Genomic DNA, 26,506 nt, shown 5'->3' with positions numbered 1-26,506 from the left:
AATATATTCACCTTCAAAGATTAGTACAATGAGCGGAAGTAAGTATGACGTAGACTAGATTGTAGGATGGTAAAATTCCATCTACTTGACTGTTTTGCTCTTACAGGAGGGTCTACAATTCTGTGGGTAGGAAACTTGTCATGGTAATTGGGTATGGCAAATTGCGTTTGCTTGTGTCGATAAAATGCAAATACACCGTTACATGTTGACATTAAAGTAAAATTAATATATTTTTGCTGTGATGGCCACGACGAGTTTCTCGAATGCTGCCGAAACGTTGTTACAATAAACTATTCTTATCGCGATACAATTTACTAGTGATTGGGGTACGTGGAAAGTTTTATACAATTGTGATTGGTATAATAAGAGGAAATTATAATATCAAGAACGTGTGTGTAACTGTAATTGTCATTGGCATGTTTAGACAAAATTTTAATGGGCCAATTTGCCATTTGTATGGGAAACTTTAAATTATAATTTTAATATAAGTAACTAACGATATACAAACATTAATAATTTGTTTAGAAATTTGTTAACATTAGTGTTAGTTTATTTTTATTAATTACAATACTGAATGAGTTATGTACTTCTGTCCTGTGGACACTCAGAGGCCTTTCTCAAGCCCGTGGTATATTTGCCAGGCCAGCAGTGGGCTGCAGGGCTGTGAGAGATGGGTCCCGATGTATACTAGACCGACCATCTTCCAAAATTTCCTGGGATCTTTTGATCGACCGGATTTGATCCCGTCTCCCTAGAACAATAGGTCGACACTTTAACTTCCTTGGCTGTCTGGTTGGCTTTTGAGTAGTTAAATGTTCGCTCTCGTCTTGGATTACCCCGTATCAACCACCATCGCTGTTAATTACCGCCTAGGTCAACCTGCCATTTTCCTACCTGTCCTCCGAGGATACATCGAATTAGCGACCTCTCTAACATTCAGACGAATCTAGAGGCCGTCTACATAATCAAGCAACAAGGAACCAGCTTATAAGTGTATAACGATTACATGTATTTATCCTCGCTCGCCTAAGTGTAAACTCTCTCTCGCCTAAAGACTCCTAAGCTTATAAGTAATCTTATACGTAAATAAACGGGTATTATTTTTAATAGAACTTTAGCCTGCACTTCTTTCGGATGCGGTGTCTCTTCCACCCCGAATTCGTCTGCCTACACACGCGACTACTCGCGAAACAATCAACTTAGTGGCCATCGAGGGTTCTGTCTGTTCACAAGACACAGTGGTGTCAGTCCTGAGGATTAGGCCGGATGGCCGAGCGGTCGAGGTGGCATCCTACCGCTCTGAGGGAGCCGGGCTCGAATTCGAACGGGTCGAAAAATCCCCAGGAATCTTTCGGGGGTGGTCCGTTCAAATATGTCGGGCCCCGTCCCTCACCACCCGGCAGCCCCATTGTGGGCTTGGCCAAACCCCCTTTTTGCAAGCCCATATTGGGCTTGCAAAAAGAGGCCCTTTTAGTGCCCACAGGGCAGAAAGAGTAAAAAAAAAGTCCTGAGGACTAGGTTATCGCTAATGTAGTGTCGACCCTTCGCGCATTATCACATTTCAAATTATACAATAATCTCACATTAAGATAAGATCAATTCTATGACCTAATATCAATGTGTTATCGAATGAACGTCTGTTTATTATCGGTCGTCATATTTTCGCACACACCCACCAAGTAGCAGAGTTATAGAAAAGACAATTCTAAATCTCTAGTAGGCCGAAATACCACGTCCCGTTTGAAGGTAAAAAAATAATAAATTCTTAATTAAATTTTAAAATATTTTATTTAAGTTTTAGAAAATTGAGAATTGTAATGGGTGACAGTGAAATTTATTGCAAAAATTATTTAAATAATTCCCGTATTTTTTGTCGAATGTTTTCATTAATCTTCCCATCTACTCGATTATTAAGGATCGAGTAGATGGGAAGATAGAGACGGTCATTTGTCTTTTTTCGAGTGGGATCAGTCTTAATGCAGATTTTACTCTATTAACTCTTGCAATTTTTATTTATGAAGTTTATTATCCAGGAGGACACGGGTTCGAGTCCCGTTCAATAATTTTTCACACCTTGTCCATTCCGGTACATTTCGACATAATTCTATGTTTACTTTCAGATAAATATGGAAGGAGAAGCCAAAGATTACGATACACTATGTGGGATTATTCACTATCCTTATACGCAATCAGCTTTAGATTCGCACTTTCCCAACATGGAATGGTCCGACGAAGACGTTATTTTAGATATTGGGTGCGGTCCGGGTAGAATCACCAAAAATATTCTCTTACCAAATTGCCCAAAATTAAAGAAAATCGTTGCCATCGACATAGATCCTAATTACATCGAGTATGCAAGAAAGACTTATTTCCACGAGAAAATTGAATTTAAGACACAGAATATCTTGGAAAAGTAAGTTAAATTTATTTTACATTACTGAAAAGAAAATGGAATGAGACAGAATTGTATATTTTTATAATTAATACTAGCTGCAAGGACCCGCTTCGATGGGTTTTTATTTGTATGTAATATAGTTNTCTATCTTGTGTTATTATTGTTATTTGAAATAAAATTTTCTCAAATTATTTTCTCTTTTAGATATAAGTTTAGCGCTGTTTCCTAGAACAATCTTCGAAAACTTGGAACCAGAGGTCAAAGATTACCTTTGGAAACAGGCGCAACCCACAGTTTTCAAGTATTGTTCGCAAGAAGAAAATGGCGAAATTTCCGTTTCATATGAAGCTTTACAAGTCTCGGGAACAAAGAAAACATAATTACATTCACGATCTCTACTTCTTTAGAATGGGTTCAGTGATAGGAAATATTAAAATTGAATCACAAAAGCAAAACAGATGGAAGATTATTTTTTTGTAATTAACAGTAATAAAACTTTAACATTGTTTTTTTAAAGAGTTAACGCGAGGAAATTGAATAGTTTATTTACTGAATAATTGTGTAAAATTTGTTGTGAATAACTAAATAAAATCATTTTAAAAATATGAATAACAGGAACTACAGTAGTCGAGAATAATTGGTTCGACCATGAAAGATTCTATGGTCGAGTGAATAAAATCGCTAAAAACTGGTTAGTTTGCGGTATCGCTCAATAAAATAATTGCTGGTTTATTTTAAAAATATTTTTATTAAAAATAAAATACTGTACAGTATATACATAACAGCAGTTTCCAAGTAAAATATCGCGATAAAAAATACGACAAACGATTCTTTGGTTTATCTCGTATTATTTGTGCAAGTGTAATTAAACACCGAAATCAGTTTTTCATGTATTAATGCTTGGTACACGACATTAAATTTATTACATTTTATTTCTTCATGTGGAATAAGTTTGCAAGAAGATGGTTGAACATGGTACAAAATACTGTACAATATGCGGTGCTATCGAGCATTGATTATTTTGCGAGTGTTTCCTGTCTGGATACAATATACAGTGGTACCTCGGTATACGTCTGCTTTAGAATACGTCCAATTCAGAATACGTCCTGTTTGGACGAAACAAATTTTGCTCGGTATACGACTTAATTCAATTATACGCACCGTCTATGAACAAGTAGCACTATCGGTGTACTAGACCAGACTAGACGTTCGCGGTGCAACGGTTTATAACTTTGTTAAATTTCTTCTGATTTTAATTTGTAAGTAAAATTTTATTATTTTAATTAATCATGAATTGCAAGAAGGCAAATGAAAAGCAACAGAAAACTAAAAGAAATGACTAGAATCACAATGAAACTGATGAAAGAGATTGTTGAGAAATATGAAGATGGCCGAGAACGACAATATCGACAATCGTGAAAAATAAAGACATTATTAAATCTGCTAACGTTGCGAAAGGAGTTAAATCAATTGCTAAACAGAGATCGAAGACATTAGATCATGTTGAGAAATTGCTTTTGTTTTGGATAACTGAAAAACAATGTGCTGGAGACAGAGTATGGAAGCAATTATTTGCGAGAAAGCTAAAAAGATACATGCTGATCTCATGAAAAATCAAGCAGGAACTAGTCAGGAAAGCGAGATGTTTAAAGCCAGCCATTTTTTTTACATGAGAACGGATTAATCATTTTTACATTACGTCTTATGGGAAAGGCTAGTTTGGTATACGTCCAATTCGGTATAAGTCCGAACATCAGGAACGGATTAAGGTCGTATACCGAGGTTCCACTGTACTTAAGTACAAAGCACAGCACATTTCTTTGTATGAAAAAAGTAAGCGAGTGTAAAGCACTGTATTGTAGTTATAAATCATTAAGCAGACAACTTAAGTGAGTTAACGGTTTCACTTAAGTTATCTGCTAAAAAATAAAAAATTGCCACTGTACCACTGTACTAAATCCGACCTCATTGCCATCCATTATATATCCCCAATTGCAAGTAATTTTATTTGGATTTCCACTTAAAAAATAATCGAAAATTTGGAGCACAAAACACTGCAAAGATTGAACAGTTTCACGAGTTCCAAATCGATTCGGGTATTAATTATTTATTATGAGTAGTATTAGTTTGCAGCGCTGTTCCCAAAATTTAAATCATGTTAATAAATCTTACTGCGATCAGCTCCATCCTATATACAATTGTGGCTTGATAATGCTTTTGCTTTACACTAGTGATTATTCGAGTGAACTCGATATTCGTTTTCATATTTATCGTGTGAGAAGCACCGATGTGTTACAATGTGTTACACCGATGTGTTTCCATTCCACGTGTGAGAAGCACCGATGTCATACAAAACTAAACAACACATTCTTTTAAGTTTACGAAGCTTTCCATCGTGGATTCTAAACTCATACAAACCAGTTTTAATATTCTTTTAGAACACAAGAACTAGCTATGGAAACTAATCTTTAACTAAAATCTTTTTCAAAATGGTGTACTGTACGTTAATTAATATTCAAATATCTGCGATCTCTCTTGCTAGTCCATTCATTTAAAGTTAGAGAAAATTTTTCCCCATCCTTCTTCTTACAATTAAATCCTATTATGGTGGTTTCATATTTGGCAATTTCACGAACAGTTCCATTAGTCGAGAGTTGTTTTGTGATAAAAATATCTCCTTTATTGCAAAGTGAAGGTCTACAAGAATCCAGAAATGATAAAACAATATTTTTTTGCTACTTGAAGAGAGTAAAATGCCAAAATGCATAAAATACGACACTTATTATACACTTTAGAATATGACGAATAGTATGAATGTAAGAACTAAAATATCTGAAATTAGCCAAAAGCCACACGAGAAAACAGAAATAAAATGCAATTAAATCTCTTTGTTTCCAGTTATTCTTGTGTTTAAAACATGCGCATTTAATTAATCACTCTCGGACAACAATAAAATTTTATAACATTATTTCTGTGCATTGTTGTTTTCATTTTTGGCTAAGTTATTACATTGAATTTAAAACACCAAATTTACAACAGTTTACCATTTAAATTAAATTATTTGAAATCAGAAATGGTAAGTAAAACCTTTGTTTTGCGAAAGATATTTAATTTGGTAATGTTTTTTCAAAATTCCCGACAGGACACTTTTAATCTTAATCTTGTATAATGCCTAGAGTACATATTATAGATTTTACCATATTTTAATATCTGAAAATCATTTATATTACCATAAATTTTTACTAATTACTTATGTTTACTTATCGGAATTTTTTAAAAGGAAAGAAAACACCAATGCACCAGATGCGGTAAAACATTCCAGACGAAGGAAAATTTACGTACTCACATGAGGACTCATACGGGTGAGAAGCCGTTTAAATACGAATCGGATGAAAAGCCTTACAAGTGCAATTACAATGGCTGTGAATGGAGCTTTAAACGGAAATATGAGTTAGAAGAACACACGTTCGAGTGTCATCCCGAAGAGATTTTATCTAAAGTAAATATTACCACAAATTTCTATATTTTCATTTTAATATTTCGATTTTCAAAGCGATAAGTTATAAAAGTAATACACGCAATAACATTTTATAGGATTATATAAAACATTTAATTTATTTTCGAAACAATATTTAATGTAACTGCGCTAATTTACAGAAACAAATATTAAAACAATAATATAAATAAATAACTGTAATCATCGTTATTGTTGTCATGTGAATCGAGGATAAAANATAAAAATATAATTTTTAACGATATAATAGTCTTCTTTAGGCTTAACATCGACGAAAATTCAACGCGAAGCAACACGCAACGGAGAAAAATGTCAAGATTGGATAAATTAATATATTTTTTCGTACGTAATCGGTTATCCGAAACACCGATCTTCCGAACAACCCCAGTCCCAATTGATTCGGATAATCGACGCTCTACTGTATATAAAAAGTTACGCAACAGGCTGCTATATATTTTTTTGTGTAATAAAATTTAATACTGTATTTATAAGCATTTGTGTAAAATACGATAGTGTTAATCACGTTTCTTTGAAGAAAAAACCAGGCAAATATTTAAACAATGAATAATTGTGAGAACAGCTATGTCTTCACTGTTTAAAATATCTTTTATCTTGCCGAATTTGTTGATAATCTTGATTATAAAAATATTTTTTCTGATATAAATTTTGTTAAGATAATGAATGAATTCAGTTATCGTATATTCATTTCGACGTGTTTTAAAAACAATAGAAACTCCTCGGATGATAAAGCAACCAGCTTTCCCTCCTCTGGAGTTTCCGAGTCCCACCGATAAAACCACTCAGCAAAGGGTTTTCCAAAATTACTTCACTTGTATAACAGCTAAATAGTGGTTAGTTTCAAATTGACAGTTAACACCCGGAAGTGTGGGCAGATCACCTGAATATTGCTTGGTCTTATTTCGTCGATCCGATCCAGGAGGATACGAGTTCGAGTCCCGTTCAATAATTTTTCACGCCTTGTCCATTTCGGTACGTTTCGACATAATTCTGTTTTTGCTTTCAGGTAAATATGGAAGGAACAGCCAAAGATTACGATATATTGTGTGGGATTAGTCACCATCCTTACGTGCAATCAGCTTTAGATTCGCACTTTCCCAACATGGAATGGTCCGACGAAGACGTTATTTTAGATATTGGGTGCGGTCCGGGTAAAATCACCAAAAATATTCTCTTACCAAATTGCCCAAAATTAAAGAAAATCGTTGCCATCGACATAGATCCTAATTACATCGAGTATGCAAGAAAGACTTATTTTCACGAGAAAATTGAATTTAGGAAACAGAATATCTTGGAAAAGTAAGTTAAATTTATTTTACATTACTGAAAAGAAAATGGAATGAGACAGAATTGTATATTTTTATAATTAATATTAATCGTAATTATTGAAACACATAATTTGTTTGCAGACCGGACCCCGAAGAAGTCGGAAAATACGATAAAGTTGTATCCTTCCACGCGTTTCATCTTATACCCGATTACGAAAAACTGTTTAATGTTATATCTACGCTTTTGAAGCCCGGAGGTCACTTCTTTTTCATTATAGTTCCAAACTTTCGAATATTCTCGATAATTCGTGATTTAAGTACCGATAAAGAATGGACAAAACACATAAAGGTATCGAGATTTTCATTTAAATTATTGTAATATGAATTAAATTCAAATAATATTTAATTGCAGGCCGAAGACTTGCTTGCCTTGTTGCCACCGACTGTATATTGGGAGGACGTAGAAACTGAATTTAAAAATTTCGTTTCCAAGTTTGATTTACGAGTGACAAATATTAAGTGCCATACTTTAAAGGCGTCATATCCTAACAAGAAACATTTTCTGGGTAAATCTTTTTCTTATTGTTTTTATAAAAGAAGAAAATTATTCAAATATTACATCTTCTAACATAAACATATAGCCAATTCCTCCAAAGAAATTGGGTTTTCTTTATGCGCTTAACATATAAATAAGGTCCAATTTCCTTCAGGAGGGTACTCCTCGCTTGGTAGATTGCCCACGCGTTGTGTTTCCATAACCATTCTTCATTCAATTTTACATCGTAATGTTTATAAATACGAAGTATTTTACTTAAATCTATCTTGTGTTATTATTGTTATTTGAAATAAAATTTTCTCAAATTATTTTCTCTTTTAGATATAAGTTTAGCGCTGTTTCCTAGAACAATCTTCGAAAACTTGGAACCAGAGGTCAAAGATTACCTTTGGAAACAGGCGCAACCCATAGTTTTCAAATATTGTTCGCAAGAAGAAAATGGCGAAATTGCCGTCTCATATGAAGCTTTACAAGTCTCGGGAACAAAGAAAACATAATTACATTCACGATTTCTACTTCTTTAGAATGGGTTCAGTGATAGGAAATATAAAAAATGAATCACTAAAGCAAAACAGATGGAAGAAGATTATTTTTTTGTAATTAACAGTAATAAAACTTTAACATTGTTTTTTTAAAGAGTTAACGCGAGGAAATTGAATAGTTTATTTGCTAAATAATTGTGTAAAATTTGTTGAGAATAACTAGATAAAATCATTTTAAAAATATGAATAATAGGAACAACAGTAGTTGAGAATAGCCGAGTGGTCTTCGTACTCTAAACACTGGGAGTTCGGTCGTTGGTTCGCGCCGCGATCGAACAGGCTGGCTGCTTGGAGTTTTCCGGGTTTTCTCCTTACCTATAACGACTAAATAGGAGACCAGTTTCACACACGTTCCGGAAGACATTTGTTCCCATCGCGCCCCAGAGAAGGCAACGAGAAACCACTTTGGATAGTAACCTTCCCTAGTAACACCATGGCGTATCATTAACTATTTACTGATCTGTGCCGGGTATGGCCGAGGTCAGGAAAACCTGATATGACAGCATGAGATGAGAGTCGAGAATAATTGGTTCGACCATGAAAGATCCTATGGTCGAGTGAATAAAATCGCTAAAAACTGGTTGGCTTGCGGGATCGCTCAATAAAACAACTGCTGGTTTATTTTAAAAATATTTTTATTAAGAATAAAATACAGTACAGCATATACATAGCAGCAGTTTCCAAGTAAAATATCGCGATAAAAAATATGACAATTCTTTGGGTTATCTCGTATTATTTGTGTCATATGATCAATGTGCAAGTGTAATTAACATTAAATCACCGAAATCAGTTTTTCAGGTGTTAATGCTTGGTACACGACACTAAATTTATTACATGTTATTTCTTCATGTGGAATAAATTTGCAAGAAGATGGTTGAACATGGTACCAAATACTGTACAATATGCGGTGCTATCGGGCATTGATTATTTTGCGAGTGTTTCCTGTCTGGATACAATATACTGTACTTAAATACAAAGCACAACACATTTCCTTGTATGAAAAAAGTAAGCGAGTGTAAAGCACTGTATTGTAGTTATAAATCATCAACTTAAGTGAGTTAACGGTTTCACTTAAGTTATCTGCTAAAAAAAAAATTGCCACTGTACCACTGTAATGAAACCGTCCTGACCATTATATATCCCCATTATATATATATCCCCATTATATATCCATTATATATCCATTATATAACCATTATATATCCCCAATTGCAAGTAATTTTATTTGGATTTCCACTTAAAAAATAATCGAAAATTTGGAGCACAAAACACTGCAAAGATTGAACAGTTTCACGAGTTCCAAATCGATTCGGGTCTTAATTATTTATTATGAGTAGTATTAGTTTGCATCGCTGTTCCCAAAATTTAAATCATGTTAATAAACCCCACTGCGGTCAGCTACATCCTAAATATAATTGTGGCCGGCAATATAAGCTTGACAATGCTTTTGCTTTAAACTAGTGATTATTCGAGTGAACTCGATATGCGTTTTCATATTTATACCAATTATAGAATTTATTTTAAAATGATTAAAGTTGTTTTTATTCGTTAAATGTCTTTCATTCCCGATATTTGCATAACTTTATAAGTAAATAAGATGCCACCCTTTTCATCTCGGGGACAATATTTGAGAATTGTTTGTTCAGCCTGATTCCAAAGGCAATTTTTCACTTGTGGATCCAAGTTTTTTGTAGTCGCTTTGGGCAATATCGTCAAAAGTGAATCTAAAATAACAAATAAAGTAGATTCCGTCTTAAACAGGATTAAATCTTAAACAGATCTACTTATGTATTTCCGAAATAGTAAAATAATTTACCCAAGAAATGCTGTTTATCGGAAACAGATGTACTCAAATCGTCACATTGACTTTTAGTCACTTGCAAACCAAACTTGGAAAGAAATTCTTTGAATTCGCTTTCTGCATCTTTCCAGTTCTCGGTCGGTGGAATTACGGCAAGAATATCTTCTCTCTGAAATCAAAAGTTAATTTATATCTTGTAAAAGTATTAAATAATTACAAAAATGTGTAATACCTTTATGTGCTTCGTCCATTCTTCGTTGGTACTCAAATCGCGCAAGATGGAGAAAGCCGGGTTCTTAACAATACTAATGAATAGAAAATGTCCTCCAGGTTTCAAAACAGAAGATACGACAGAAAATAATTTCTCGAAGTCGGGTATGTGATGTAAGGCGTAGAAAGATACAACTTTATCATACGAGTATTTTTCAACTTCCGTATCCAATCTGAAAGTCATACGATATATCAGAGCATCCGTACCGTTTACTAATAAAACTTCTTGCGAGGTGAGATGTTTTAAAATAGCTTTGCATCAATTACCCCAATACATAAGAGAAAAGGAAACCAGAGAGAGTCATAGTATCTCTGTTTTAACTTAAAAACAATTGTACGATTTGGTAATGCAAGATATAACGTGATGACTCCGGGTGAACTTCCTATGGGAAACTGTCTCCTATTTAGGTGTTAAGAGTTTAAAACACTTCAGGTGTTTTACGAATTTCAAACTTTCTTACCTTTGGAGGATATCTTGCGTCATAAATTCGACTTTTTCATCGAAATACGTTTTTCTGGCATACTCGATGGAACTAGGATTTATATCAATGGCAACGATTTTCTTTAACTTTGGACATTTAGGCAGGAGGACAGTTTTGGTCGTTCTTCCACGACCGCAGCCAATTTCTAAAATGACGTCCTGCTCAGACCATTTCATGGCCGAGAAATGTGCATCTATAACAGAATCCACGTACGAAAGAGCAAAGTTCTCGTGTGAACTTTCATGATGTTCGGTTGCTTTATCCATAGTCTCTAAAACTAAAAACAATAGCACATGAAATAAGACAAAATAATGCGAACAAACTATATCAAATATGATTATAAAACATCTCACTGATGACGTTTAGAAAAGAAACCTATATTAAAAATTCTCGTTACTATCTAAAAATACAAGAAAATACGCAATGATTTTGAAGTCTCTAATAAATTTCAACACCAAAGTATTTCACATATCAAATACCAGTACCTTTAACAAAAATAATGTTGAAAACGGTGAAAACAACTGAGTTCACTCAGTTTGTAAAGTATAAGGGAAAATACAGCGAATCCTTGATATAGCACCCTCTTATACAGCGTACACCTCGTAATGTACTTATACGGTTAAGACGTCAGCCTGTCAATTCGAGCAGGTAAAAAAACACAGGAAAGTTTTCTACGAGTATGGTGTCGTGCCCCGTCCCTCCCCACTCAGCCACTACATTATGGGCCCAGCTAAACCCACGATAGGTACGAAAAAAGGCTCTCTTATTGCCCATAGGCTCTTCTCGAAATCAGAAATTAAAATTTAATTTTATGGTAAATTTATTTCATGTGTATTATTTGAATAAATTCAAAGCGTTGGCACAGAAGCAAACCTTTACAGGTTTATATCAATAATACTTTCGAATAAATAATTAATAAATAATATTTGTAAGAATCTGTACTCGATACTATGTATTTCTATTATTCTTTATGCCCTGCGGGCACTAAGAAATCTTTTTTCAGGCCAAACATGGATTTGTTCTAGCCCGCAACTCTCTGTTAATTAATAGTTGTATATATAAAACAACAAATTCGCGTAAAAATTGCCCAAGATCTATTAATATAAATTTTTCGGAAATCTGAATAAAAATAATTCCCTAAAATGTTTAATGATATAATATACGGTAGGTGAAAAGTAACTCGGCGTAGAAAAATTGCTATGATATTTGTGAGAGTAATGCAATCATAATAAGATTTATATGTCCACGTAAGGTACACCTATCAATAAGTCTTTATATTTCCCTTATCAGTGGTGTCAATGACTGTGACAGAAATGATGGACGACTGCTTTTCTGTTCAGGATGGAGCGCAGATTTCCGCACGCTGAGGTGTGAAAATCAGTGGTTGTAGTCTTCAGATGGTGGAGTATGGCAAAAGGAAGTCGTGTCACAATCCGTCCGAAAACAATCAAGAATTGTCATTCGAAGCTAACGACCACAGATTTGGTTACGGACACAGAAAAGTGCCGCCGTCCAATCCCAAGTGGTTTGAAGAAGTTGGCGGATGACACTGGTGTCTAGATTAAATATTAAAAAACATATCCGTATTTCCATTTAATAAGGTACAAGAGAAAAAAGTGTTGCCATGTTTGCTTAAGAAATGTAAAAATTATAGCAATTTCTCAATGCCTAGTAACTTTCCACCCACCCTATATAAACAGAGAGGCAAGATGATAACTGCTACATACAGTATACACGTATATTGGCAAAGTGCCAAGTGCAGTGACACAACATTGTCTAAACGTAACGATCGATACACCTAGATAAAATAAAAACGTATATACTAATTTTAATAAAAGACACATCGAAAGATTCCTGACAACTAATAATACCGAAATGTAACAAAAACCAAGCAAAACAGGCACTTACAATTACAAAAATTCCCGTTCTAAGAGAGCTTGCACTAATGCGTTTCGTCACTCTTCGAACACTTAAGAGTTGTGATGTTAATTATGAAAATATAAAATTTGTTTGTGAAGTAAACAATTATAATATCTAATTATGTATAATAAAGTATAGACATAATAAAAATATTAGATAAAACAGCCTTAACGGATACTTGCTTAACAACGGTAAAATATAGCTATCTACACGAACTATCGAACACCCTCTAGCGGTTATGATTATTTTAATCTATTTGAACGTAACCTGGAAAAATATATTTTATTACCCAAAGATGACTTTTAATCTATAACAAATCTTATAACAAATTTCGTCAATACTTGCACAATTATTATCATTAAAATAAAGATATGTGGAAAGCTGAATGAATGAAGATATCGAGTTAACTGATTGTAAATAGTATTACTCTTTACAATCCACTCCTTAGTGTCATTAGAAATTTTGGTGAAAGGTTTGTTTCGGATAAGTTTTTCATTGCTGGGAGTTTGCAATGCGGCTGATGTGTCAAAGGTCAGAAACATAAGGCAAATACGGCTCTGTAGTCAATCAATCTTTCTGCGCAATAGTCACAGAGAAGAAAGATGGATTTAGGAGATAAGAAAACGGAGCCTATGGGCAAATTTATTAAGTAGTGTCTTCTGTAACTTTTCTGAGAGGAAGTAATACTTTCTGTGTGAAACTGGCCACCATTTTTGTGTTAGAAGCGTGAAGAAAGCACGGAAAACTCCACGTGATCAGACGTCAACCCGCGACCAACTTCCATTGTTTAGTGGTTTTAGTCACTCGGCCAATGGTATATCTAACAAATTTCGAACTATAGCTAGATGAATAAGGAATTTACTAAATATGCACGATATTTAAATATATACAATACATATAATTACACTTACTAACGTAGCGAAACTATATTTTGATCTCTATCTCCAAAAAAGGGAGCGAACTTTACTCAAGTGTATTGAATCGATTAAAAATTTGATAAAATTTTAAAGGCATAAATTTGATAAAATTAAACGTTTATAAAATGGGAGAGACATTACCCATATTAAATTCATCAGTGTAATTAATAATCTATGATAATCTCTAATAATACAGAATTTTAATCACAAAAAAGTAAATTAATAAGAGAATCATTCATAGAAATTATATTTCTTACAATTAATATTCTCATTCATATCGACGAGTAATTTTTATTATACATTTGAAAATATGACGAAAATCTGAACGTGATGAATAAAATATATAAAATCAGCCAAAAGTCTCATGAGAAAACAGGAATAAAATGCAATTATATCTCTGGTTTCCAACTATTATTGTGCTTAAATCAGGCGCATTTAATTATTTTCGGATAATAATAAAATTCTATAACATTATTTCTGTGCATTGTTGTTTTTATTTTCGGCAAAATTTCTACAATAAAATTACTATTTGAATTAAATTGATTATAATCATTAATAGTGAGAATAACCGTTATTTTGTCAAACACTTAATTTGTTTTTTAAAAATTTCTAACATGACAAGTTGAATTTTAATCTGGTATCGTACTGAAAGTACTGTACATATATAAAGTACTGTAGATATACATATATAGATTTCACCATAACATTGTAATATACGATTATCATTTATATTACAATAAATAATTTCTATGTAATTTTTTCACTAATTATTTATTTTTACTCAACAAAAATTTTCCGATACTCAAATTGCAATTTGACACGGAAACTGAAAGTGCATTCGAATGCACTCGATCAAAAAGTTCTACATATTCTGACGGCATTATTGTAAAGAATGACCGACTCATCTACCTAAGTGCTATTTGCAAATGTTTTGTAAAAATTATCCAATAATCTTTGCAAAACATTTTACCTATAAATTGCTTCAAAAAAGTATATTTATATGTATAAATTATATAATTTGTAATAGTATTTGTGCTCATTGGTAATATTTGTAAGCGGCGGAAAGCAATTCGTGTGTATGGTGTGACGCAGTTGTGAGAGCCGGATTGTATTTAACTATAAACTTTTGCAAAATTATATAAACCAAATAAATAACGTTTTAAAATTTTTATTAAACGCAAAAAAAACTATATAAATTTTTCTCAACAATTAATAAAAAGATGGAAGGATATGACTGCGTTATTTACCGCATTCGCTTCCTTTCAAACACATCTTCCGTATGGTCACCCGGAACTTTAACCGAAATTCGTCTATTTGCCACGACCTATAACATTACCAAAAAGGACAATAGAAAGAACGAGGACCCTCCCAATAAAAGGGAGGGATCGATGACGATGGTAATCCGTCATCATCGAAAGTTCGCCCTCGCCAGAGTTGCACTAGCGCTCGGCTACCTTACCGACACCGAAGATTTTTAAGTGACTTTCCTCCCTCTGACGACCTTCCCGTCACCTGAATAGTCCGAATATCAAGATATCAAGACCTTGCCAAATATACCGAGTCCTTCCAGAAAATCCATCGAAACTTCCGAATCATCAATTTGACGTGTCGTCAATTAAAGTCCTCAACCCGATTGGGAACTAAGCGCATCCTCAGATCCTCTACAACAGGGGTGGCCAACCTTTTGCATACCATGCGCCAATTTTTTGACAGACGAGTTCAAATGCGCCATATAACTCGAACATTTTTTATACAGTCTTATGTTCAATGTTAGGGGTTGATAAATAGAGATAAGAATAAATCTGCTTTGCTTAGGAGAGAAAAGGGAATAACTTTATCACGCAGTTTAATTAATTAATTTATGACAGTTTATTGAAGCACCAATTTACAATAGTCAACAATAATCTCCTGTACGAGAGGGCTATTGCTTCATGAAGGTGCTATTGCTGCCAGAGTCTCGTTTGGTGAAGATTACTCTGCACCACAATTATTGGCACTGAGAGCTAGATCAGTTTGGAAAAACTTTAATCACAATAAATGTTTTCGGCCATTTACATGCCTGTAAACTGATCGGAAATAAAAATCGCAAGACTCAAAATACATGCATTCACTGTAATTTACAATGTGGAGAACACCCATTTTATCTGCAAAATAGACCGTAACGAATTGTGCAACAAATGAACTTGCTATGACAGACTGTAAAAAATTTATTTTTTTATATAATATTCTTAATCGCATAAAAGCCAAATCTGACAATTTTGCTCAGAACTAACTGAAGCGCCACTTGTAATCGTCCAATGCGACACGTTTTGGCCACCCCTGCTCTACAATGTATTTATCCGTCCGAGAATTTATGTAAACTCACGGACGAATACACAATGTACTAGCCTTGTAAAGGGATCGTTCAAATGTTCAACCTTCCAATTGTAAACAGCCTATGTTTAGCCTAATTGTAAATAGCTTATAGTTAATAAACGGATATTTGTTATTGTTAAAATTGTTTGGTGATTCTTAAGCGCCTACCGATTCTAAAACTAACGTTCTTCGACATTAAAAATTGTTAATAAAATGTTTAGAGGCTAGAATCCATATTTTAAAGTTACAAACCGCTGTGCGTTGTATCACCCTCTATCGTATCATGTATTCTTCTCTATTAATCAATGACACATGTACATAAATCAGTAAAATTACACCATGTTAATTCTACGTTGTAGAATCATTTTTTAATCAACGAAACTATTTTCTTTCGGTACATAAAAGCAATTGCTTTATAAACAATAGCAAAGTTACAAAATGAAAACAATAAAACTTCAAAAATTTCTTCTTTTTGTATTAAAAAAAATCTAAATGCGAATATTAATAAGAATAAATACTTTTGTAAACATTTTCCTTCATAACGAAGAGCGTTATTGATTGTTATTATGACATTTGATAATATGATTATTTAAATTACGTTTAAAACTGAACTTTTGTAAGCAACAAGTACATGAAAATGGCTTTTCCCCTGTATGCACTCGGAGATGCCGAATCAAATTTCCTTTGTGTGCAAAACTCCGTTTGCAATGATCACAGGTAAAGGGTTTTTCTCCGGTGTGAGTGTTGACGTGGGTACGAAGATTGCTGGATTGATTGAACCGACGATTACAGAATTTGCAAGACAAGAGTCCTTCTCCACTGTGAATCCTTCGATGACATACAAATCCTCGCTTCGAAATGAATATTTTCTTGCAACTGTCACATTGATACTTCCCATTCTTTCTCTTCTCAAGTTTTAAACCTGTAAAATCCAATAAATAAAAATAGTAAAAACCAATGTTTAAAGACCAAAACTCTCTTCAATTTATTCTAAATCAAATATCTAAATTTAAATCACACTGTTTTAAAAGTACTGTTAATGTTTAGGATGCAGNGAATTGAGGATAAAAAAAAACCCTTCTCCTTATTCACTCTGTGTCAATTTATATACTTTTCTGAAACTAAGCGACACAATATGAATAACAACAATAATAAACGATCGTAATTATTATTATTTTAAAGCTAAAGAACTTTTTAAAAATTATGAGTTGATGTATTTGCTTGCATTTTTCGTAAAAACTATTCTCTTAGTTCACTGTGTGTCAATTCGTTAATTGTAAACCTTCATAAAGTCGAACCGACACTACCCATTAGCCATTCATCACAACTATAGAGTTAGCATATTTAAAACTTAATATATAACATACAAAGAGTTGCATGCTTTAATTTATTGTCAATAATTATTTCATAAATTATTATTAAATTAGATTTCACTAAACGACCCGAAGATCACAAGCCCTAAATGTGGAACAATGTTTTCCACTCCCAGTGATTTAACACGTCATATGAGAACTCACACCGGAGAGCTGACAAACTCATGTAATATTTGCAACGAAACATTTACATTCAAAATTCAACTGAAGAGACACCAGAATAAGTTTCATCCGAAAGCGGAAACACATACTTGCTTCGAGGTAAGTTTACAAATATATTTTAGGAATGAACTTTAAACATATATTCTGTTATTAGTATATAACTATAAAAATATGATTAATATCAATCTCTGCTTATTAGTTGAAATGAATTCCGAGTAAGAAAAAATTAAATGAATTCATTTTGACAGTAGAAAAATATCGAAATCAGCGAGAAATCACCGAAGTTACAACAGGCTGCATCTTGACTGTTGTGTGATTGTAAGAGTCTGGATGCAATCTGTTATACTCTTTCGAAATTAAAAGATTAGTGCGTGTCTCTGTCGTAAAAATTAGTTACATGATTTTTTCTACTTACAAGCATTTTTATATCTGTAATGGATTAAACAATATTCAACATAAATGTTACGAATGCTATGGTACGTGCTATGTACCATACAGATACGTTTTTTGGTACCATAAAATCAAATAAATTGCGATTTCACTTTATTTTCTGATATAATTTGCTTTGATAACATTACTGAAAAGCATTTATGTTTGTTAACCGATTATTTTTACAGTTATTAATTACATAAAATTTGTTAAAATTGTAAAGTTGCTTTAAAATTTGAAGAACATTGTGAAATATTTCATCTTAATTGGCTTAAAAAGCTGTTAACACTTAAAGAATTACATACAGTATACATAATTATCTGAAATCAATTTACATTTCAGTACATTGTATACAGTTATGTTATTTATTTTCAGAAAAGTAAACAAGATGTTCAACAAGAGCAGCAGCAATCGTTTGAACAACCATCGACAAGTTCTCAAACAGCAGAGTCAATGGAATTTGAAGAAATTTCTTCACAAGAAACTCTTTTTACTTCAAAAGAAAGTGCAGAATTTCTTGAAAACGTTAACGTCGATTTAGAAATTAGACGAATTGAAAGATCCTCACAAGTGGAATTCTTCCCAGAAATGGACGTTGAAGAAAGTAAATTTGAATGTCATGAACAATTTTTAGACGACGTTTCATTAAAAGAACACGAAAGAAAATTCCATTCATCTGATTAATTACTTCTGGACAACTAATTTTAAAAATATGTTCATTTAAAAGGATGTCGGATTATTTTAATATTTCGAAACATATTGATGAAAACAAAATTGAACATTCAGTACAAGAACTTTAATTACAGTTCAGATAAATATGAAATTGTAGTAGAAATTGTACATCTAATTTAATTTTTAGTGTAAATTATTTGATAGAAAGTTCATAATATTTGAACGAGACAAAATTTCGAAAGTTATTCTTTCATTTTTATTGCTTTACGAAAACCAAAACACCTAAACATCGACAAAAGAATTAATTTTGTTGTATTTGTTTAATAGATAAGCTTTAATTGAATAAATTTTCGTTTAACGAATTGAACATTTCTGGCCATTTTATCTCTGCACTGTTTGAAAATAGTTGTTTACTTTATTTACGACATAAACCATTAGCTTTTATCAAGTGTCAAAAACAAAATACAAATACATTATAACAGATATAGAGAAACAACAACTAGCATAAAAAATTAAACACAATTCAAACTCTTGATAGAATATTTGAAGGTTTTCAAATGTTTATATACTTTTTTTACAGCGTTCCAATTATATATGATTTTGTAATCGATATGGTTCGGCAGGAACAGTGTTTGACTGTTGTTAGTAACAGACCGTTTGTCAGTTGATAATCAGCTGACTGTTGACAGGATAAATCAAAAGTGTAGTAATAGTTTCACGAATAACACGAGTAAAAGGCATGCCATAGACATTTTATAGGGTATTTGCTGATTCTTCTTTCTTCTGTGTTAGTGCCGATCTCAATGTCTTTCCAAGGAAGAAAAACAAGAATGAGAGTAGAGTCAAACAATAAATCTGGATGGATGGAAAACTTAGACTCACAAATGTTAGTTAAATCCTTGTCAATTAACGAGTGAATATATTTATCTATAGACTTTTTTAAAATTGAAATCAAGGATAAGTCAATATTAAAATCAGCAATAATTGGTATTCGGTAAGTCTTTAGTTTGGTATTATCAAAGAAGATAATAAATGTAAGTATATCAAAAAAAAAAGGTAGCCAAAGTTAGATGAATAAATTGTAACTATCAAAAATTTCTTGAAAGTTATTGCGGTAAGATGAACGATTTCCGATTAAGAATTATGTGCATAAAATTGAGGGTAAGACTTGATATTCCCAGTGGGAAATGCTTATCCTTTAAACTTTTTTAACTGTCAGTTAAAGCTCCAGAACATTTACAATTGTTTGAAGAATACTAGCATATCAACTATCATTATCTATTATTTTTCAGATGTGGATAAACTAAATTAAAAATAACACGTTTTAATACAATACACAACCCAAACACTGTAAAATGTGCATAAAAAGCTATTTATGTGTGGAAGGGTAAAAAACTGTTTTCTGCGACTGTTCTTTTACGGCTATTTTTTTTTTTTAAAGTTTTTGTAACAGTCCCATAGCTGTTTGCTTATTCTGAGCGTGACACCCGGGATACCATTGTAAATTCTGGTTAATACTTCCCAGGTATCTTTCTTCTGTTTAGAAGAAAGCTCGTTTGTTTTCTTATTTCCAATTACATATTTGTATTTTTCGATTAATTCGAGTAGTATTTCCTTTTCGAAATTTGTGAAGTTACGGTGTGCACTATTCTCCATTTGACTTTCCGCTATTTTCTACCCGTGTTCGCTTTCAACCAATCAAGACAGTGCTTACTTATGAAGACTTGTTTAATCTTGAACGCAGCATTATTTTTAAATATTAACACTTTTGTTGCAAGTTTACGAGTTCTTGTTCTTCGATTCTTCTCTACGTACTACCCGCAATTTGTCTAACACTTATACTACTATTAGTAAGCCAGAATGCATTTCGACCATACGAGCCTTTTCAATCGGTTATAATAGCGAGGTTAAGGCCGAAGTTTTAAACGCGAAAACGTGTACGTCGGACGTTCAGCGCTGCTTTCTTAAAGGCCTAGAAGTTTGGCAATGGTGTTTGGAATGTCGAGCATGATTCCACTTACTATCCAAACACCATTGTACAATATAAAAATAAAGTTTTATATTAGCATCATAGTAAATAATGTATATTTAATGTTTCCGAACAAAATGATACTTATGAAAGTTGAATGCAAGCTGTACAAACAAATGAATATTATACAAGACCGTTATACTATAACTTACCACGTTTTACTCTAATACTTATTTTAGAAAAAGTACGTCACTCAATGACGGTCACACTGCTGACGTAGACTGTCGACATTTCCGAGTGGCTGCGAAACCTCTCAGGAAAGGCTGATTTACAGAAGTCACGCCTATTTTTTCTGATGAGACCCAATTATAAAGATTAATTTTTTTATCCTTCCACGCATAAACAGTTTATTACGCACACATTACAGTGTTTGGGTTGTGTATTGCATTAAAACATGTTATTTTTAATTTAGTTTAACGGTAGATAATGATAATTGATATGCTAGTGTTCTGCAAACAATTGTGAATGTTATGGAACTTTAACTGACAGATATAACGGACAGATATATTATATAAATTAAAAATGTTCGAAGGATAAGCATTTTCCACGGGAAATATCAAGTCTTACCCCTCAATTGTATGCACATAATTCTTAATCAGAAATCGTTCATCAAAATGCCAGTCACATATTCGCGATTTTCTTGTGAGTTTTATATCTTTTCCAGGATTTATACGTTTACACTTATTTAACTGGTTTGAAAGTGGTTTAAATATATGCCACTTCTCACTAGATTTGCATATGCCTGACTTAGACCCTCATAAAACACATATTCGGTATTCTTTTATCACAATATAATTAATGGTCGAAATCGAAAATTTAGAATAGATTTATATACCAAAATCAAGTCTCTGAGATTTGAGTGTCATTTTAATCATTGTCTCCAATTTGCCCTTGTTTTTAAAATAAACATTTAAATGTTCTAGAATGTCTTTCGCAGATCTACTCATATTTTAGCTCATAGAAAATACAGACAATTATTATTTTCCCATTTTTTAATTAATATACACATTACACTCAATTTTAAGATGCAAATTATTTATTCTTTAAAAACTAATTTTATGTATTAAATATATAATAAGCTTGAACTAAAGTGAATGTACCTCAGAATAAATGCACAGGTGCTGATGTTCTGGTTGTGTGCCATATTGTGTGTTAGCGCTTGTGTTTTAATATTCGAAGTAAATAAAAGCAAAAGACATTTGAGAATATGCCCAAAAAAGTAATAAAATTAATTAATACAGCAAAACACTTCATAGTACGTCCATTGATGGAGACATAATCACGTCCATGGAAACTGCAGTGATTTCGTCATCAATACGAACACTCAACAGCAATTGACGTATAGAAACACCTTGTGTGTGTTAAAACACGTGCCAAATTGTATAAAAGAGCGTTGGAATTCAAGGATGTGTCGATGTTCAGCGAACAACTAATTCAACATGAAGATCGCTTTGCTATTGCTGTTTGTAGCGGTTGTTTGTGGTAAATTTATTGCTAAATATCTTAACTTATACGTACTTATAGTTGTTAATTATGTTTAGAATTAATTTATAATGTCCTAAAATATTTATTGCAGTGATCAACTCCCAAGCTAAAGGTCGTGAAAATGAGAAAGCCAGAGGGATGGGGATTTTCAAGAAAATGGGAGCAATGGAAAAAGTAAATATCCCAAATTTAGANTTCAACAGCAATTGACGTATAGAAACAGCTTGTGTGGGAATTAACACGTGTCAAGTCGTATAAACAGCGTTGGGATTCAGATGTGTCCATGTTCGGCGAATAACTAATTCAACATGAAGATCGCTTTGTTTGTGGTAAATTTATTGCTAAATATCTTAACTTATACGTATTTATAATTGTTAATTATGTTTAGAATTAATTTATAATGTTGTAAAATATTTATTCCAGTGATCAGCTCCGAAGATAAAGGTAATTTTAAAACCATTTTCTATTTTTGTCCACAAAATCAATTGTTTTATAAGAAAGATAAAAATTACAAAATCAAGAAAATGAAACTTATAATTTCTTGTCTTCGTGTACAATGAAGTATCTAAATACAAGTATTAATTAAGTATTTTTTTCAAACAAATGAAATCAGTCAACCACTTCCATCTATTTTTGTTATTTCACATTTTCCTTCAAAAAGATATTTTCATTTAAGATTATTACTATTATGAGATTTAGTAATATGACGATATAAGTTAGATGAAAAACGAAACTTTCGTGAGCAATAAGTACACGACAATGGCTTCTCTCCGGTGTGAATCCGCATATGATTTATCAGAGTAGCTTTTGCTGGAAAACTTCGTTTGCAATGTTCACAACTGAAAGGTTTCTCGCCTGTGTGAATCCGAAGATGGTTTATCAAAGTACTTTTTTTTGAGAATCTTCCTTTGCAATGATCACACGTAAAGGATTTCTCTCCAGTGTGAACAAGAGCGTGACTTATCAGATATTCTCTTCGTGAAAAATTTCGCTTGCAATGATCACAAGTGAAAGGCTTCTCTCCCGTGTGAATTCGAATATGTTTAATCAAAGCATGTTTGTATGTGAAACTTCGCTTGCAATGATCACAAGTAAAAGGTTTCTCTCCGCTGTGAATCTGCATATGAGTTTTCAGAACAGTTTTCGTTGAAAAACTTCGTTTGCAATGTTCGCAAGTGAAAGGTTTCTCGCCTGTGTGAAGCCGAAGATGATATATCAAACTACATTTATATGAGAATCTTCGTTCGCAATGATCACAACTGAAAGGCTTATCCCCTGTATGAATCCGAAGATGACTTTTCAGATGACGTTTTAGTGCGAAACATTGTTTACAATGGTCACAGGTAAAGCATCTCTTTCCGGTGTGAGTCTTGAGGTGGTTTCGAAGAGTACTAGATTGGCTGAAGTTACGATTACACAATTGGCAGGAAAAAGACCCATTATTTGAGTTCTGATCGTTTAAACCTGTAAAATATGATAAATATATTAAAAGCAGTCTTAAGATCAACACTCCTTCATTTATTGTTAATCAAATATATAAATAAAATTAGGGCACATATGTCTACATAAAATATTGTTAGACTAAACTAAAATTTAAAGTTTAAAGCAAGCTCGAATGCTGACACATTATAGATGATGCATAAACTGCTCTATACCAGTGTTCATAAATATTACCAACACGCATAAAAAACTATCACATATTAATGTCATTTATACATTTTCTGTAAAAATAATTTAATTTACATCATGTGCATTTTGTAAAATAAAAAAAGGAAAATAATTTAAAATATCTTCATTGATTTTTCTCTTTTTCTTTATTTGCACGAAAGATGGTTTCTTCCTCGTTATATTCTTGTGTAGTTTCCTAACAACAGCTTCAATTATAGTGTTTCGTTAACAACAGAAATCGAACACATCTTTGTGTTTTCCTGAATACAAGTCTTCATTTATTACATTTAAAATTAAAAATCTCTTCTTGGACATTTAACGCCATAAAATCACACCTTGATATAAAAATCTGCAAATAAAACCAACCCAAATTAATAAATATATATTTATACGTATGAAATAAAGTAATTATGACATTGAAACTAAAAGATTTGGATTATCAGAAAACAACTATTAAATAATTAGAATAAAAAACAATATATATATAAGCCACGTCAAATAAACCACATGACCTAATAACTCTTTTGCTTTCATTATTGTTGTGTTTGTATTCTTTTCTTAAATGTTTAATTAAACGTTAACAGTTCTATAGAATTTTTTTATCGTCATAAAACAAATAATAATATAAGAAATTTTAAATTAATAAATAACCACGTAGTAAATACATTATTATTGATACAGATTTATAAATTACGTCATAAGTGTCGTAAACACTAAACAATACTTAAAATATGGATTATTATTTTATTGAGTTTTGAAGGTTACGTAATATCAGAAACGTTTCTCAAACTGTAGTCCGCGGACTCTGGAAAATCCGAAAATGTGTTTACTTGGGTGGTCGAACTGTCAAAAAAAAAAAAAAAAAATAGATAATTTCTATTTAAAATTATAAACATTAAATATTAAATTTTATACAAAAGCACACTGTATTATTAAAAGCGATCTATTTAAATTTAGAGTTATTACAATTACGTGTTTAAAGAGACGAATCATGTGATGCCTCGAGAAATATAGAAATTCTTTCGCTAGAAAACGTCAGCCCTGTCACGTGAGCGAGTGAAGTCAACACGGGTCACGTGATACTTGTTCCAATGCCCTACTCCGCGACGAAAACAAGGTTTGGCAATGGCGACTTTCATCGTGAATAGTCCACAAGTAATCCGATCAGTTTTCGTTTATAACTATTTCCATAGGCCTCGCTCTCAAAAATGTGTACTGTTTAGGACACGTCTACTAGTTAGGTCACTTAGGTAAACAAAATTAGGAATAAATGCGTTATATATTAATTGTGAACTTTTACCCAATCACGAGCCGTTAGAACAAATTTTCGGTTAAATAACGTTAGAGCTGCTTACCTATGTCGGAAAATATTATACTTCATACAGTTTGTTTTTCACTTAAAACGTGCTGACACACAATCGTCGTGTTTTAAACCATTCCGAGTGTACGAAGTGTTTCGACAATACCCGAGATTTGTTTCAAGTTCACGAGTTATTATTCGTCCATTCTTCTCTATACAACTAGTAGCCCGGGACACCACCTAGTGGGCGTTCTTTACAAATTCCCACGAGGGACGGTTCCTTTGACTTTTTTGTTCCTATCAATATGTTCTACAGCTCTGTTAAAGTCCCAATCGCGTCATACGGTTCTATATTTCTATCTATTAAACATTCTATAAAACTTATAAAACTTTATAACAGTTTAATTTGTTTATTTACCTTCGGTTGTACCTCTCGATTTTAAACGTAACCGCCATTTTTTCAACAAATTTCCCGTGAGTCAATGCGCGACGTTCACTAACTTGTGAGTCACGTGATGTTGTAAACGTGCGGCACAAAGTTAATCAAGGCATTTAATAATTATTTATATCATTCCGTAGTATAAATAATTCCTATTACAAATAAAAATAATTTATTATTAATTTAAAATCATCTCTAGGGCGCCTCTAGTGCCCATTTTTGGCATACCGTTAATTTAAGACTGGCGTCTAATTACAAAACGATTCCGTAGCCGAAGTTCTGTTTTTTACCACGAGATGTCGCTAGTGTCGTGACGTTCAGATAGGCTGCGTTTCTTTATGCAGCGAGAGTGCAGCGTAAATGACGTCACGAGCAGCTATCGCTACACGTCGCTGCATCATAGTTTAGAAACGCTTTCCGCTCGAGCGAAACACGAACGTCATAATCTATCCTTTAATTCCAGTTACAGTCGAAAATAGTGCTTTAGTTAAAGAACTACAATATTTAAATAAAGAGATATAAAGGATCGAGCATTTATCTTTCCATAAATGTTAACAAAGTAAAGAGATAAAAGATATATAATTATATTTAAAATATAGTATTTTCCTATTCTTTAGATAACTTTCAGAGTCATTTCATAAAATTTAATCCTTCTTAATCTTTCCATAATATTTTTATCAACAGTCACTTCGACTTTTTTATTTTTACAGCATAATATCGTATTATACACACAAGCGTCCATTTTGCTTTACACGTGTAGCGGACGTAAAAGCTGCTTTATCTTCGCTGCAGCGACCTCTTGCAGCAAACGTTTAGAAACGGTTCGCTACATTGCAGCGCTGCATTTAGAAACGGGTTTCAGAGGGTTCGCTGTAAAGCGCTTCTCGAGCGCTGCATAAAGAAACGCGGCC

General features: G+C 32.7%; 4 protein-coding genes and 1 long non-coding RNA gene across 9 annotated transcripts; 3 read left to right on the top strand and 2 right to left on the bottom strand.

Moving 5' to 3' along the window:
- The first annotated feature begins 1,656 nt into the window (after nt 1-1,656).
- On the top strand, nt 1,657-8,385 carry LOC111631671 (juvenile hormone acid O-methyltransferase-like). Of its 4 annotated transcripts, none has more exons than XM_023375970.1 (5): nt 1,657-1,746; nt 6,934-7,226; nt 7,337-7,544; nt 7,608-7,761; nt 8,073-8,385. In XM_023375970.1, the coding sequence occupies exons 2-5, from the start codon at nt 6,940-6,942 to the stop codon at nt 8,246-8,248; spliced, it is 825 nt and encodes a 274-aa protein (XP_023231738.1). In that variant the 5' UTR covers nt 1,657-1,746; nt 6,934-6,939; the 3' UTR covers nt 8,249-8,385. The 4 variants fall into 4 exon arrangements, with proteins under 4 accessions (XP_023231738.1, XP_023231741.1, XP_023231740.1 ...); XM_023375973.1 differs by lacking the exon at nt 6,934-7,226 and adding an exon at nt 2,121-2,413; XM_023375972.1 differs by lacking the exon at nt 1,657-1,746 and adding an exon at nt 6,525-6,760.
- A 130-nt stretch (nt 8,386-8,515) lies between these two features.
- On the bottom strand, nt 8,516-14,096 carry LOC111631670 (sterol 24-C-methyltransferase-like). Of its 2 annotated transcripts, XM_023375969.1 has the most exons (6): nt 13,941-14,086; nt 12,755-13,033; nt 10,826-11,123; nt 10,327-10,537; nt 10,110-10,263; nt 8,516-10,017 (listed from the first exon to the last, which is right to left on the bottom strand). In XM_023375969.1, exons 3-6 carry the CDS (start codon nt 11,110-11,112, stop codon nt 9,842-9,844), a joined length of 828 nt encoding a protein of 275 aa, XP_023231737.1. In that variant the 5' UTR covers nt 11,113-11,123; nt 12,755-13,033; nt 13,941-14,086; the 3' UTR covers nt 8,516-9,841. The 2 variants fall into 2 exon arrangements, with proteins under 2 accessions (XP_023231737.1, XP_023231736.1); XM_023375968.1 differs by lacking the exon at nt 12,755-13,033 and having other exon boundaries at nt 13,941-14,096.
- Nucleotides 14,097-17,510: 3,414 nt separating this feature from the next.
- Nucleotides 17,511-18,686, top strand: LOC111631665 (zinc finger protein 263-like). Its single transcript, XM_023375962.1, has 2 exons — nt 17,511-17,672; nt 18,378-18,686. The coding sequence occupies exons 1-2, from the start codon at nt 17,511-17,513 to the stop codon at nt 18,684-18,686; spliced, it is 471 nt and encodes a 156-aa protein (XP_023231730.1).
- Nucleotides 18,687-22,075: 3,389 nt separating this feature from the next.
- Nucleotides 22,076-22,367, top strand: LOC111631674. The gene is made up of 2 exons (XR_002757741.1): nt 22,076-22,185; nt 22,280-22,367. It is a non-coding gene; the product is annotated as an uncharacterized LOC111631674 (long non-coding RNA).
- Nucleotides 22,368-22,390: 23 nt separating this feature from the next.
- On the bottom strand, nt 22,391-23,707 carry LOC111631673 (gastrula zinc finger protein XlCGF8.2DB-like; the record flags this gene model as incomplete). The annotated part of the gene is made up of 1 exon (XM_023375974.1): nt 22,391-23,707. A coding segment is annotated over one exon (852 nt), but the record flags the coding sequence as incomplete, so codon positions are not given.
- Between the last annotated feature and the right edge of the window lie 2,799 nt (nt 23,708-26,506).

Source organism: Centruroides sculpturatus, unplaced genomic scaffold (assembly GCF_000671375.1).
Source record: "Centruroides sculpturatus isolate CEXI.00-Female unplaced genomic scaffold, Cexi_2.0 scaffold595, whole genome shotgun sequence".
Classification (NCBI taxonomy): Eukaryota; Metazoa; Arthropoda; class Arachnida; order Scorpiones; family Buthidae; genus Centruroides; species Centruroides sculpturatus.
This window is presented reverse-complemented; position numbering and strand designations above follow the sequence as displayed.

Excerpts from the sequence above, each read along its gene's own strand:
- LOC111631671 (XM_023375970.1), top strand. The coding sequence starts at position 6,940 with ATGGAAGGAACAGCCAAAGATTACGATATATTGTGTGGGATTAGTCAC. Across the intron at positions 7,227-7,336 it reads AAACAGAATATCTTGGAAAA|ACCGGACCCCGAAGAAGTCG; the intron begins GTAAGTTAAATT and ends ATTTGTTTGCAG. Across the intron at positions 7,762-8,072 it reads TAACAAGAAACATTTTCTGG|ATATAAGTTTAGCGCTGTTT; the intron begins GTAAATCTTTTT and ends TTTCTCTTTTAG.
- LOC111631665 (XM_023375962.1), top strand. The coding sequence starts at position 17,511 with ATGTTTTCCACTCCCAGTGATTTAACACGTCATATGAGAACTCACACC. Across the intron at positions 17,673-18,377 it reads AAACACATACTTGCTTCGAG|AAAAGTAAACAAGATGTTCA; the intron begins GTAAGTTTACAA and ends ATTTATTTTCAG.
- LOC111631670 (XM_023375968.1), bottom strand. Across the intron at positions 10,264-10,326 it reads AATGGACGAAGCACATAAAG|AGAGAAGATATTCTTGCCGT; the intron begins GTATTACACATT and ends TTTTGATTTCAG. Across the intron at positions 10,018-10,109 it reads CGATAAACAGCATTTCTTGG|ATTCACTTTTGACGATATTG; the intron begins GTAAATTATTTT and ends TTGTTATTTTAG.